We start from the raw sequence: 15,584 nt of genomic DNA, 5'->3' as shown, positions 1-15,584 counted from the left end.
TAGCATGATTCTTATCCCATGGGAGAGAGTCAAGAGCTATTCATTTACTGAACTGGAGAACTGAAGCAGACCGGGTGAGCATCTACAACAAGAAAGTGAAAGGAGGAAGAGAATCCTACAAAACAGGGAGAGAACACAGAGTTTCATTATTAAAAACAGAAAGAAAAAGAGGGCAGTCATGAATGTGAAATTCTGAAGACGTTAAAAAATCATGGATTGAGAAAAGTCTCTTGTGTTTGGGACTAGATCATTGATGACCATGAAACTATAGTTTGAGGAATGCGGGTGGCAAGCTGTTAGCGATGGTGTGGAAGCAGGCAGTTTAAAGAATTCATTGGGGACTTTGAGAAACCATTTAAAAAAGAGTTTGGAAATTAGATGGAGGACAGCAGACAAAATGTTTTTCCTACTTGTAGAATTCATGTATATTTTTTTTCTGTATATTTCTATATTGGAAGATACTGCTTAAAAACAAGAAGATACTCTGAACTGAACGAAGTAGATATTTAAGTACATTCACGGATGCCACTATGTGCAGTGGGAGGCCCAGAGATGAATCAGATATTCACCTGATGTCCACGAAGAGTGGACATAGAAGAGTGAACTAAATCATTAGGCAGAGAATTTGTGGATTCTGGAAGAGGAATTCAGCCACGTGTAAATCCTTAATGAAAAGAGTGGTCTCACATAACGGGAAGGTTTGCCTTTGTCATCGGTGTGCATCTTTTAGGAGGGATCCGCACAGAGTGGTGGCAAGAAGAGATCCCACAGGTTGGTGGAACTAGCCATGGTCTGTGAGAGGCCACACGGGGAGTGGAAGTGTGACCTGAGATGTAGGAACGAGGCGGAAACATGAAGCAGACTTGAGCAATTTGGGTTCTGGGGATCATTGTAGGTTAAACAGAAAATGTTGTTTGTGCTTGGTTTTGAAGGACGTGAGTGACCTCACTGGGAAGAGGGATGAGGAAGGACAGTACAGGTTTATAGAACATACTGAGAACAACAGTTAAGGTGGATCCCCAAATAAAGCCAGCTTTATTTGTGATGTTTATGTCTAAACAAATGACTGTAGAGAGGAAGAAACCAACTTTGAGTGTATAAAGGTCAGGAAAAGTAGGCTGCAAAGAGGTGGATTTAAACCATGTATTTTCCTGATCTGTTAAAAGATGGCTGCTTCTGAGTAGATCGTCACTCTGTGACCAGCTGTGTGGAGCCTTGATGGTAAGGGGAGTGAGGGCTGGTCTGGATGGTTTGCTGGGTTTCATCACCAAATTATTTGGAGGGACCTAGAAAATAAAAGATGATAGATTTTAGATGACAGTAAAGAATTAAAAGAAAACCAAACTTTAAGAACCAAGCACAAATCTGTTCATGCATTTAATGAAGTCAACGTTATAGTTCACGTTACAGATGTCAGGGCTTTTCCTCTCGACAGGAAGTGTTAGAGGATAACATTTTGATCAGATAAACAAATTAAAGATGTTGAACTACTAGTGCAAGCACTTGGAGCTGATGGAGAAAGACGTGGGTTACATGAATTTTTGGTGGGGTCAAGTTATAGGAGACCAGAGGTATGTGTTTTTAATAAATGGCATTATTCCGTATATAATACTTTAAAACTGGCCTTTCCTCATTAAGAATGATCCTGAGCAAAAGTCTATATTAATACATCTAGATTTAACTTCTTTTTAAACTGCTGTATTTCATACCGTGAATATATTACAGTTTATTTAACCAACTCCCCACTGATGGATATTTGTACTGTTTCTAATGGCCTACTTACAAAAAATGCTGCAGTCAACTCCTTCCTAGCCTATATGGGCTTTCTTCATGTTTCTTCATGTCCCTGTTCCTTATTGGATAATGCTGAAATGCTGGAGACTGAGACCCAGGATATGTAACAGCTATGACCAACTGTATCTATCAGAATTTCTCAGGCCATTTCCTTTGGTCAGTTCTAAAGGTTAGCCAACACTTGCTGTAATTTAACCAAACATGTCTGAGAAATGGCTGAGACCCTGTCCTTATCTTTTGGAATTAGTTTTCTTTATTTCTCTGCTTGCCTGTCCTCAGGACAACTCCTGTCCCAGTGTTACAGCTAGAACAGGGCAGAGTAAGAGTGCTCTCTAATAGACCCAAGTCCATGCCTCTCCTGTAATCCATCAGAGTTTTGTCTGGTGTACAATGAGAGAAGGCTTCATTTGGGATGATGAAGTGTGAGATGTCTTCTGTTTAGATCTCTTGTTATAACCAGTCCTTTGTGATCTCATAACCTGGGAAAATCCCTGAAGAGTAATAACAGGTAGTTAAGTTTTATTCACAGTTGAGTGATTTACCCACAGGCATTTTTCAACAGCCCAAGAAGGAGTCCTAACTATGATAGAGACTTTGTTGGTAGGATTATTTCTGTAGCGAAATAATACTGCCTCAATACCTGGTTATTAAAAAAAAAAAAACCTTTATTCTTAGGACTTGAACAAAAGAGTGGGCACATAACATAGAGTGGTAGATGCAGTTACAATCTGAAGAATGCAAAAATCCACATGAGGGTACAGCATTTCACCATTTGGTTGGTATTGAACTTGCTAAATGAAGCCTTTGTATCACTGAGTTAGCTGCCCTTGATGCCGGGGATGCTTTGTTTTTGAACGCAGTACATGCACCGCTGGTTTCTTGAATAACAGCACCAACAATTCGAAAATATAACTTCTTGGCATAATTTTTATGTTCTTGAAAAGCCTGCTATTTTAACTCTCACAACAAGACTGACCCAGGCAGGATGAGCAATGTCTTAGATTAGCAAGACGAGGTGACTTATCTTGTCATGGCTGAAACACAACCCAAATCTGCTTTCACATCCATCTGTTATGATGATACTTTCTAAAAGAAGTTCTATGTTGGGACCGAGATACATATATACACATGAACAGAAGGAAGCCTCAAGAATTTCAAGGTGTGCTGTGAAATTCCATACTGCTTATCTTTTGCTATTTGACTATCCATAGGGCTGTAAGCTTAACTCAGAGCTCACATAGAAGCATCCAGGTACTGTAAGTCAATCACTGTGCTTCATCTTGTCTCCCTTTTTGTTCTGTGAGATGAAGAGGACCTCACATGCATTTGGCTCCATGAGGCCCAGAAGCATTTGTATTTGCTGCATCTGTGTTAAAAAGGCCATTGTGTATGTCTGTTCCCTATTAGAGTTGAGTTCCTTGCCTGCTCTGTTTTCAGACATCAAGTCTTCTTTTGATGTGTTTTGCTAACTCTGTTTCCCAAACATGCTCGATCAGCAGAATCACCTGGAGAACGGTGATTTCTGTGATGAGGCAAGTTTGGGAAACAATCTTAGCCTGATCCATTAGACTTCTCTCTTAGAGTTTAGTTACTGACTCGTGCCAGGAACCAAGGCCTGTAGTGTGTTCCTGAAAGCACTTGGCCCCCTACCTTGCTCTGGGCAATAAATGAACTAAAACAACAAAGAAGCTAGGAGGCAATCATTCACTTCCGGGGGATCCTTTCCAATATCAGGAAAGACTCAGTAAGTGCTGGAAATTACAATACTGATTCATTTCAACAATGATTCGAGTGCATACAAGGTGCCAGGCATTTGGGCTCAGTGCTGGGGATATACAGCTGTGAATGAGGCCACATTGATGGAGATGCTTATCATGGGCCGACACCAAGCTAACTGCTTCACATACCTTTTTTCCTTTAAACTTCACAACTGTCCCATGAGGTAGGTATTATCACCTTCATTTTAAAAATTAAGAGACTGTCATTTCAAGAGCTTGACTTCCTTGGCCAAGGTCCTAGATCTCGTAACCGGAAGACCCAGAACTAACATCCAGCAGGTCAGATTCCACAGCTCATGCTCCTCATCCCATTGGTATTGTGCTTTAGTGCAGTATGTATGTCTCCTCACTTTTCCCTTTGACTTCAGAGGTTCTCTGCTCTGGCTACGCACTAGAGTTGCCTGGGGAGCTTTTGAAAAGTATGTTTGCCTGGGCTTCACCCCAAACAAAAGAGTATTTGGAGGTCCACGTGTCAGCATTTTTAAAAGAACCCTGGATGAGGCCAACGTGTGTGATTGGTTGAGAACCACGCAGTATCATTAATTGCCATCCTAACAGTCTCTCGGATTCTTCTTGGGACATTTGGCCAATTAAGTGTTTAAAATTTCCAGATGGTTTTTTCCAGATGGTTTTTCTTCCCTTTTTAAACAAAGTAGTTAAAGTGTGGGAAAGACTTTAATAATGCGAAAGTTTTTCCAAAGTGGAACGTGATAGTAGACCCATTTAAAGAGGAATTCAGAAACTTGGAGATCTTTTTGCAGGAGAAGTATAGTCTACAGTGAGTGGTGAGAAATGCCCTTTGGTCTAAGGCACCCATGAACTTCTGGATCTCTCTCCTCTGGTGAGACTCAGAGCCTGAAAACTCTTTTAATCTGATGGGGGAAGAAAACTTTGGGACAAATGGTGCTTCAAGAAAATTTCCTTCATCCTCGACGAGCTCCAGTACAGAGCAGCGTGTTTTTGTTTTTTTTTTTTTTTATGGTCCATATGAAAGTAAAATAAAAGTTAAATAGCTTCATTCTTGCTAATTCAAATGTGTTAATATGTGTACTCTAGAGTAAGGTTTATTTTGAATGCTCTAAGAAAAGAAATACCCCGCAAAGTAAAAGAGTAGGTCTCTTAAGTTTCTTGAGGCTGTTTGAGAATCTTTAACTGCTCAAGCAATGCATGTGTGTATGCTCATATAAACTTTTAAGTTAAGAATTCTGTGTTTCAGGCTTTCAACATTTGTTAAACATCTATGATGTGATAGTAACATCTTGCCTTTGTGAAGATGGCAATCTAATTAATTACTGACTCTCCACTAATTAAACCAGTGAGTTGTGACTGTCCCCTAAGAGAGGTTCTTCACGAAGCATCTGTATCATATATTAAGAGTTAGTTGAAGTAATCAGAAAGTTGTGGTCCGTATAATTCCTAGAAAAACAGGGAACGTAAATTTGGGGGTCACTGTATTTCAACAATTTGGAGGCACTTCTATGAGAAGGACAAATCAAGGCTACCAGGGGAGGGAAGACATTTTAAACCAATAGGTCTTTAGAGAAAGAGAGCACTGATGTCACCCTAGTAATAGAAGTAACTTACGGTGAGTCTTATCTCTGCATTTTAAAACTTAGCCATCAGTGCTGATAGGATAGTTGAATCATAATGTTCCCTTAGGGTTGAATCACTGTATGACTATTACTAGAAAGGTCATTGCCAAAAAAAGTAAACAGAAAAAAAAAAAAAGAAAATAGAAAAACATGAAAAATGGCCTCCTTTTTTACATTTCCACATAGGTGATCTCCATACCAGGAGATGAACTTGAACTTGGTTGGGCGGGAGACGGACCTGGTTGGGCGGGAGACTGGAGCCCCTCAGAGAATTTGGGATTCTTCCATTTTTACTGGGAGGGTTGGCAGGTATAACATGTGTTGTTATGTGAGTCCATGAGAGCCTCCAGGGTTCTAACTCCCTGCCTCTCCGTGTGGTGGGGAGTCAGTCGCTCACTCTGAAGCACTCGACTGGTTTCTGTCTGTGGCTTACCCATGAACAGTGGCTTGGAAGTGTCAAAGCATGAGAAGCATGCGTGGAACAGCATGTGCTGCCCTCACCTCCTACATGGTTCTGCATGGGAAGCTCCTGGGCTGTCTGCCTCTGGGCTCAGGTGTTTCCTTCTTTCCCTACAGAACTCGCTGAAGGCTTCAAATCGGAAGAAGAAGAGAACAAGCTTTAAAAGAAAAGCCAGTAAAAGAGGAACTGAAGTAAGTGTTTCAGGACTATGTCCCGGTGAACTACATCCTCCTTACTGTAGCCACCCCTGTCCAATGTGATCTGGCCCAAGCTTATTTTTCTGATAAGTTTTCTACCCTTCTTCCCTCCTTCTGTACCCTGTGACCACATTGGAATCCTCTCTGTTTCTTTAAGATGTCTCCCTCTCTATAACCTCCTGCTGCTTCAGAATCAGAGCGTTTGCACTTGTCCATGGAAGTGTCATCCCAAAGATGATGAAGATAAAGATGAAGAGCTAACATTTCTAGAATGCTCAGAGTGTACAGAGTCAAATCAGAAGCATGCTTACTTCCCAAGGGAAAATTATAGCTTGAGATCCTTTTTCTAAACTTTATATGGACTGTCTTTTTTAGAGTAAGCCGTGTTAAACAAGATGTAGCTTTTTTATTTTGGAGGAGCAAGGGTTAGGGCCGGTGGGGGTTCTGGTAATTACTCCCTTCCATTGTTTCCAGGCCACTTGTCTGAGTCATGGATGGATGTCTCAATAGTGTTGCTTTCTTCCTTCAGCAGGAAAACAAAGGTCGACCTTTTGTGATAAAACCTATCTCTTCTCCTCTCATGAAGCCCTTGCTTGTGTTTGTGAACCCCAAGAGCGGAGGCAACCAGGTGAGTCGTTTTCATGAGTTTAACTTGAAAATAGTTCTCTTGAAAATAGTTCTCCATAATTTCTGCTTCTGTTTCCTTTTGGTGTGCATTAGATTTTGTATTTGGGATTTTTCTTGTTTCTTGAGATAGGCCTGGATTGCAATGTATTTTCCTCTCAGGACTGCTTTTGCTGCATCCCACGGTGTTTAAATGTCCATCAACTGATGAATGGATAAAGAAATTGTGGTTTATATACACAATGGAATACTACATGGCAATGAGAAAGAATGAAATATGGCCTTTTGTAGCAACGTGGATGGAACTGGAGAGTGTTATGCTAAGTGAAATAAGTCATACAGAGAAGGACAGATTCCAGATGTTTTCACTCCTATGTGGATCCTGAGAAACTTAACAGAAGACCATGAGGGAGGGGAAGGGGGGAAATAAAGTTAGAGAGGGAGGGAGCCAAACCATAAGAGACTCTTAAAAACTGAGAATAAACTGAGGGTTGATGGGGAGTGGGAGGGAGAGGAGGGTGGGTGAGGGGGATTGAGGAGGGCACCTGTTGGGATGAGCATTGGGTGTTATATGGAAACCCATTTGACAATAAACTTCATATTAAAAAAAAAAAAGAAAATAGTTCTCAACACCAATTTAAAACAGCACCACCTAGGACAAGCAATGGAAGACAACCAGTTTCTCAGGGACATGGTGACTGTTGCTGCAGTAGGGGACAGCCATCCATGTTTCCGGGTTAGGCAAAACCTAGAGGTTCTATGATTTATCCCTCAGCTTCCACCATACCAGAGATGCACCAGAAGCCTAAGTGCTCACATCTCCCTTACAGATTTAAAAAAAAAGTCATCCCCAAATCTCTTAGTTAATATGTTTCAGAATTTCTTAACTCTTATAGTTAGGAAACTCTTAACGAACTTCTCTTTATTGCTTCTCGTTGTAGGTTAGACCTGACCACTTTGTCCCTCTCCTCAGAGGAGAGTGAGAACAGTGAATCACTCATCATTCCCAATGATCATTAACAACAAATGCCACCAATACTATCAAAAATATCACCTTCTAAAGGTTTCATTTGGTCTCTGCCCAAATCTTGTAGCATAATTAATAACAACCTCATTCGAGGATAAATAAGTAGCCTAAGAACACTTATGTGTAATGACATACCTGAAGTTACACAGATCTTTAGAGGACAGAATTTGTTCTGGAATCTAGGCTTTTGTCTCCTCATATACTTCTCTTCCTCCTCTGAGGCTTCTTATCAAGACTCTTCACTGGCTTTGATTTTTTTTCTATTTTCATGTGAGATTGGATGGTAAAATATTTTCTCTGTCCACTAAGTGCATATTTTACATTTTGAGGTGAGAACCCTTGAGGTTTCACACTTAAAAAGTAAAGATTTGAAACTGTTTGGTTACCCCACATCAGGAGGGGAATCATATAATTAGGGTTGACCCAACAGTCCAGAATGATGTTCTTACTACTAGGGATATTGGGCATTTTCCAGAATGGATTAATTATAATAAAGCTTCTCTTATGAGAGCTTGTGATATAAAGACAATATTTTTTCTCCCTTTCTTTCTTTCCTTTAAAATTCTTGATAACTTGTTCTGTTAAAAATTTTTGAACATTGTGGACAACAGGGCAATGGGTTATAAGCAGATACCTAATTTCAACATCCTGCTTTTTTAAGTTGGTGAGTGATGATCTTCATACGGTAATGATCCTAAGACTGGATCTAATCACTGGAGGAGATTTTCAGGAGTGAGGTTCATTTTGCCCTGAACTGTAGTCACTCCCTAGGTCCGGTCTCCCCATAGCCTCATGAGGGTTGGGGGTTTGTTGGGGGACCATGAAACAGAGCAAAGCTAATGTAATGGACTCTGTGATTTGGGCCACTTGAGTACCACATGCTAATTTCCAATATATTTTTCCATGGGATTCATTCTAGAAGATGTACTCCTTAAACCATAAGTCTTTTTCCTAGGGCATTTAGAAACTTGCAGGTGATCCTGCCTTTCAGGAACAGACAGTTCAGTAAAGATAGAGTCCATTCCTGTTGGAATCTCTGTATAAATTGGTAATGCCACGGAGTTCAGAGATGATCTGATGTTGCTACCTATTTCACTAAATAGAAAACAGCTCAAGAAAGCTTAAGTAAATTTTCTAAGGACATCTTGTTAATGACACCAAAAGGACAAATGGGAAAAATAATTCAAGCAACATTAACAATATATGAGTTCTAAATTGAGTGGATCAAACTGAGAGTGCTCTGGAATTTCAGAGGCAAACAGTGACTTGGGAGTGGTAAGGAAATGGTGCCATTGAAGTAGCTGAATTAAAGATGGACTACTTAGTTATGCAGAGAGAGAAAGCTGGAGTAATGCCCCTTGCCTTCTCTCTTGGTGGCAAATTCCTGTTCATCCTTTAAGGGTTGGTAGCACTTTTCTGAACCATTTCTCAAAATTAATCACCCTGTCCACCGTGCTCCCTTAACCCTCAGAACAAACTTGTATTTTGTGAATTGAAACATAAGTGTTCTGTTAAGATACAGGCTCTCTACTGCCCAGGGCTGTACCTTCCAACCTCTGGTTTCTAGTATGTGGCATATAGAAGTGAACAAATAATTGTATAACAAGCAACCAGCGTTCTACAGAAGATTATCAGGACAGTGGCTTTGTTACTGATGAGTATTCAGGAAGGGGAAGAATTATTTTGGAAAAAAAGTTATGACGTGTTTGAGGAGCTACAAGGGACAGCGACATATTCAAATAAAAAATGCCCAGTTTAATTAGAGACAAAAGACTGAAGTGATTTGCTCTCATTTTGTGCTTTTTGGCTTATGAGGTTACTTCTAGACAATCTAGGATTCTCAGAAGTATGGCTAACCAAATCAGAATGAATGTTGAATAACTTGACATTTCTACATACTTTCTCCATAAAGTAGAATTCCGTACTAAGTCTGATCACTGTAAAGAGCATTGTTTCTACATGCAGTGTGACATGTTGAGAAAGCTTTAAAGAAATCCAAATCCCTACGGGCAATCGGAATCATTCAAACTGATCTCCGTCTTCAGTCTTAGGAAGGCACAGCTGAATCCTCAGTTGTAGTGAGTAGGGAAGGGCCACGGTCGGAGATGATCCACCTCCCCAGTTAGGGCTAGCCTCTTCCTATGCTGTGGCTGTCCTCTGCCTTGACATCGCAGATGAGGGTAGATTCAGCCATGTAATGGGGAGTCAGCAGGTGAATAGTAAAGCAGTTTCTCATTTCTAGGCTCCCTTGAATCTTGTTTCCTCCATCATTTTGCCCTCCCCCACCCACCACCTTAGTTGAGACTAAAGGGTCAAAAGAGAACTGAGGGTGGCAGTGAAAACAGGGCATGTGGACCCCAGGCAGGTGGCCCTAAGATTCTGCTTTTCTAAGAGGCTCTCAGGCGGGTGTTGCTACTACTCAGAGACCACACTCTGATTAGCCAAGGTTACTGCAATCAATGGAGAAATAGTTCATTGTTGTTGTTAAATCCTGTTTTGTTTTGTTTTGTTTTGTTTTTTGCCTTTTAATAACTGATTTGTTTTGCTTATCATTTTGTAGGTATAAAGCACTCCATCTCGGAAGCTTAGGCTTCAAACCTTTATTTAAATTTGCTTGGGCAGCAAAATTTAGTTTCTCTTAAGTAAATAACTAGACTGTATCGCCATCTTCTGGCAAGAAAGATACCTACAGCTTTTACAATTTCCGTATTTTTTGTGTGTACAGAAATTCGCCCAGCACTTTGCAGGAATATATTGAGATGAACACATTTGATACTGCTTCCATGCCCTTTTGAAAGAATAATTTGTTTTAAACAGATATTTTATAATAATTGTTTTTCCAACACTGAAGGGTAGAGATGATTGTGGGTGTTTTGAAAGTTTTTGAGATCGGCAGCACTATCGTGGGTCGGATCTGAATCGTTCGGGGAAACAGGAACTGGAATCAGGGACCCCGGCATTATGTTTGAGTGTCTCCTGTGGAGCAGACGTAATACCTGGGAGATAAAGTTTACCCCGGCAAGTCCCCTCCTCTGTGTGGAAACTTGAGGACTCAAGCCATAGGCCCTCCCTTATACTCACCTCTGCTGTAACTTTAGAAGTTAGTGTTTGTCTTGGGTGTCCCTGACTCATTAACATCTTTTTTCTGAGTCTTACAGACATTTCTGACCTCTCCTGATGTCATTTCACACAGTGTCTCCTGCAGGCTCCATCTCAGGACTTCATTTCCATTGACTTAGGTTACAGGTTCAGGGTTAAACAGGTATTCTGACCACTAGAGTGATTCCACCTAGTCAATCCTGTGACGGTCAAGGGCATCCGGACCCTGGCTTCTCACACTGTTGAGCTTGAAATCCCAGGTTGAGGGGTGGCATGAGTTGAATACCTGATTTGGATTCCCAGGGACCTTATCAGTAGGTGACAAGAGGAAAGGGGTATCCAGTTGGTGGACAGGCTCATGCTGAGCACACACCATCATCTCAGGATAGGCCGCCTCAGTCCAGGGTCATCCCCACCCTCAGGTCAGGCTCAAGTCAACCATGGTGGGAGAAGGAGACAAAAAGTCAATAACCTCAAATGTTTGAGTCCCCAAACTTTCTAAATACTTGGCCAAACAACCTTAATTATTTTCTGTGATGTTCAACCTGGGGATAAATCAAGAACCATGATGTTTAGATAAAATTTAGGCTCCTAATGCTTAGAATAGGCTGGGAGGTGGGCAGAAGGGTAGGCAGTAGATGTTCTTCTTGTCAAGCCAGCCTCAACAGATGGAATTAAAACAACTAAACAGTAAATCTGTGGGAAGTCCCTTTTCTAAGTTACAGTACTGGTGGAGTGTGGGGGTAGCTGTCTTGGTCTACCCAGGCTGCTATAACTGAATCCCATAGACTAGGTGGCTTAAATAACAGGAATTCCTTTCTTAAACGTTTCTCGGGGCTGGGAAGTCTATGATGAAGGCATCAGCAGATACTGTGGCTGGTGAGTTCCACTTCCTGGTTGGGAGGGCCATCCTCTCGCTGTGTCCTCTTGCTGTATCTTCATGTGGCAGAAGCGATGAGGGACCTCTTTGGGGTCTCTTTTATCAGGGGGCTAATCCCATTCATGAGGGCTATGCTTCCCCAAGGCCCCACCTCCTTTGCTATGGGTAGGGCCCCCCTGGATGTCTACGTTCTTAGTCAAGGTGTGAGTGGTTTCCCGGACTAAAACATTTCTGTGACATTTCTTCTTGCCTATAAAATAAAGCCCAAGCCCCTTAGCAACTTAATCTACAAACTCACTTGGGCAGTTTCATCTCCCAGCACTCCTGCCTCATGGTGCAGAGACTGAACAGAATGGAGTGTCCCCATGGCATGTCTTGTGTTTGGTATGTCATGTGCCTTCACTGTTCTCTTCCCCACATACAGAGAAATGGTTAACTCGTCTTCCAAGAAACGGTTCAGATATCATATATAGATGCCTTCATCTAATCCCCAAATTTGGTCTTAAGAGTATCTGCTCTGGCCGCTCCTACTTCTCAGTAGGCATCTCTCCCGTAGCATTCGCCGTCTTCAGTGGACTGATTTCTTTTGCATCTGTCTCCTTCTGAGCCTCCTGAGCATACACATGTGCACAGAGGAGGAGCCTAATATGTTTAAATAAACCAGGTATTCTTTTGGGATTGTTGGAAACCAGTTTGAAATAACGATGTCTGAATCTCTCTTTTCCTCTAGCTTTTGTTGTCCTCAGGACATTCTGGGCAGCTTTTGCCGTGATCTAGATACTACCTCTGTGACATAAACCAAGGCATGCTTACTTAGTAAGCTACCAGACTGTTGCGGGCTACAGGACAGTTTTGGTGCTTCTATTTGAGCTGATTCATTCTGAATGGGCCCTCCATACCACTAAGTCATTATCAAATTTTCTTTTATGAATAACACATAGAACTTCCTCTGGAAGGCAAGATCTCTGTTTTGTCCATTTTTCTCTCTCTTCTCACCTAAGACTGTACCTGGCACCTAGTAGGTGAGTGGATGAAACCTGTTTATTTCCCTCTAGAACAGTCTGCCTATTTTCTGGGAAGTTGTTTTCTCCTGTCCCAGCCTGTTCCCCAATGCCTGGAGCCAGAAAGAACAGACTCATCACTCCATTGGAGATACCCAGTCTCCCAATATCTTAGCAGGCTCTGTAGTCAATGAGGAGGTATGCCAACAACCGTGTGTCTGAGGACCTCCCACAGTGGGTTGCAATTGACGTTCAAGCGATTTTTTTTCATTTAGAGAGATGTATGATACTCTTGCAGAAAGTTGCAGCTTTTTTCAAGAATAAAACAAAAGAAACAAACCAAAACCCCTGAGTAACCAGTATCTGAGGCTTACAAGGGCCCAAGCCTAAAAGTTGTAGCCCATGAACCCTCTACCTCCTTTCCCGCTCACTAATTGTATGACGTTAATGTGACGTAATAGAGGACTCTGTGTTCACCGTTCACACACGTTGTGTCTTTCTTTCCTCCTAGATTTTGATGAACTTTAGGGCAGTTTTGTGTTTATCTTTGTAGTCCTGGGGTTTAACTTAGTGGCTTGCTCTTTCCATGCTATAGCAGGAGTGAAAGCTAGGGGGAAAGGCAGGTGTATGGGGAGAGTGGGGGAAGGGCCGGAAGAACAAACTGGCAGAATAGGCTACTAAAAAAGAAACAACCCTTGCAGCTTTTGCATTTGTCATGTTGGGTCTCACGACTGGGAACCTGTTTGGGACTCCTTAGTGAATGGCAGTTGTGTCAATGACTGGTAGGTTTAATCCTGTCAGTGAGAGAGAAATTACCCCTTTCCTGGTGAATTAGCATTTGTCAAACCATTCAGTTCTATTGAATAAATTACCTAAGCCGAAAGTAGCTCATCCCAGAGGTAACCGCTGAGTGAATAGAAGGGACTTAGATGTGTTAGACCTTTTCTGTCTCCGCCCGCCACGACTGATTTAAAACAATGCAGCCCTTTTCAGACCCTTACCGTTTTCGCTAAGGAACGTATTTTAGAAAGACTACTTTTAAAAGAAGTAATTGTATCACACCTGAATGTAAACTCTGAAAGGGTCGCCGTGTACGGTTATGCACATCACCGCTACCCAGCACCGGAGCACGGTCTTGTGATAGGCTGTGCTATCGATGGCGCCTCCTAGAGGCGTTCCTTGCAAAACTCGCCAGCCTCGATTCCCCTTCCTCAAAAGGATAAATGTAGGTAAGTAGGTGTCCCCATGAACAGACTGACAATGAGCAAAAACAAGACTTGTGTGGTCACTCAAACCTTTCAGAGACGTCTAGTCGAAGACAAACCACATCTCAGTGCCTTTTGTTTTATTTGTGGAGGGTGTTAATTACCTGGTATTGTATGCATAATAGAAGCCACATTAGCCAGAAGTGGAAAAGAGTCATTAACATTAACCGGTCCTATCGCTCTAGGAATTTAAAACTGAAAAATTAATTTTCTAGCAAGTCAGTGGAAATTTTTTATAAATTGGTCATTAAAATGACTCTGGTGTTACCTATTAAATATAAAAGATTGCTCAAGATAATCCCCAGCTGACGTGCTAGCAAGGCCCAGCATGGGAAGAGAGAGAACAATCCAGTGTTTAGTTAGTATTTTGTATCTCAATCAGTTTCTGAATTTTATGGGAAGCAAAATGTGTCCTTTGGTGAAAGTGAAGGATCAGTTGTGACAATTAAGGATAGAATGTGATTCCTAAATTTATAGCAAGCACATGATAAAGCAGAACTTTTAAATTACAGGTTTGGATGAAATGTGGAACAAAAGACCTGCATTGGCCTCTGTAACAACTGGCATAACAATGTGATAATTATAAGCTATACTTTAGCCCTCACACCCTCAAGTGCAATTTAATGAATAGATTAACAAGGAGCAACAAAGAAAGGGACTAACCTTTATGAAGGCTATTTTGTGCCACATACTGTGTTAGATCCATAACTATTACTGATTCATTTAATTCTCATTATCCCCCAGGAAAGGAGCTGCTGCCCTTCTATTTAATATGCTGGATTTCTGCAGGATTTTAAATGCTTATGCTCACCTAATGAGAACATCCAAGTTATTACAGATGCAAATACCATACTATTTCTGCTAAACTAGAATGACTCTCAAATACAGCATAGTAGGTGTACAAACTTGGGAATATTTTAAGGAAGAGCAATCTTGATATCTAATAAAGGAACTGTAATTATAGGCAAGAAGCAGTGCCCAAATGATGAAATGTTATTTGCTCTGGCTGGCAATGACCTAAAATGAGGCACCCTACTAGGTTTTCAAGCTCTTTTGATGCTGCTTAATAAAAAACTTTCATTTTTTTCTTTGCTCAATGCACTATTAAGAGATGATCTCCTTAGGGGCACCTGGGTCGCTCAGTAAGTTGAGTATCAGACTCTGGATTTCAGCTCAGGTCATGATTCCAGGATCCTGGGATAGAGCCCCCATCTGGCTCCACACTGAGCATGGAGCCTGCTTGGGATTCTCTCTCTCTCTCTCTCTCTCTCTCTCTCTCTCTCTCTCTCTCTCTTCCTTCCTTCCTTCCTTCCTCTCTCTCTCCCTCCTACCCTCCCCCTCCCTCTGCCCCTCTCCCGTGTGCTCTCTCTCTCTCTCTTTCTCTCTTTAAAAAAAAAAAAGGTCTCTGGAACTGCCTTAACTTTTCCATGGTGATCTGTTCTATAAATGTCAATTATAAATTATTTAAATCATTCAAAAATGTTCATGTGAGAACTGTTGGACTTAGGTAGGGACACAGAAATGGGAACACATCAAAGTAAGATATAACTAAGGAAGTTAAATATATATATCTCCTAAATAATAGGAGCCTCTGTTCTTTTGCTTCAGTTTAGAAAAATCATTTCAATAAAATCATACTTTGCACACACCGACTATATTCACATTATGCAAAGATAAAAGTAAGCTGTGCAACGAAGTAAAAATTAATCTTAAATTACATGGGCTGACAAATAATTTCCCTACATGGATTTTTATGTTGAGTGATGGTAACACCAGTGGATACCATTCATTACACACTTAATCGATGTGCCCCTCAAATGTTACTGCATTTAATCCTGGCAACAAGTCTGTGAACTAGGCATTCTTG

General features: G+C 41.3%; 1 protein-coding gene across 13 annotated transcripts in view; it reads left to right on the top strand.

Annotated features, from left to right (window-relative positions):
• DGKI (diacylglycerol kinase iota) overlaps positions 1 to 15,584 on the top strand; it is a 444,802-nt gene that overhangs the window by 223,310 nt on the left and 205,908 nt on the right. For 6 of the 13 annotated variants that reach the window (XM_045495795.1, XM_045495788.1, XM_045495792.1 and 3 more), the window contains 3 exons: positions 5,351 to 5,473; positions 5,741 to 5,815; positions 6,351 to 6,449. In XM_045495795.1, the coding sequence (XP_045351751.1) occupies positions 5,351 to 5,473; positions 5,741 to 5,815; positions 6,351 to 6,449 (297 nt within the window). The remainder of the gene's footprint in view (positions 1 to 5,350; positions 5,474 to 5,740; positions 5,816 to 6,350; positions 6,450 to 15,584) is intronic. The other 7 variants (XM_045495797.1, XM_045495793.1, XM_045495800.1 and 4 more) reach the window with 3 other exon arrangements.

This window comes from Leopardus geoffroyi, chromosome A2, assembly GCF_018350155.1.
Source record: "Leopardus geoffroyi isolate Oge1 chromosome A2, O.geoffroyi_Oge1_pat1.0, whole genome shotgun sequence".
In the NCBI taxonomy this organism is placed as follows: Eukaryota; Metazoa; Chordata; class Mammalia; order Carnivora; family Felidae; genus Leopardus; species Leopardus geoffroyi.
The sequence above is the reverse complement of the archived record's forward strand: the minus strand, read 5'-3'. Positions and strand labels throughout refer to the sequence as shown.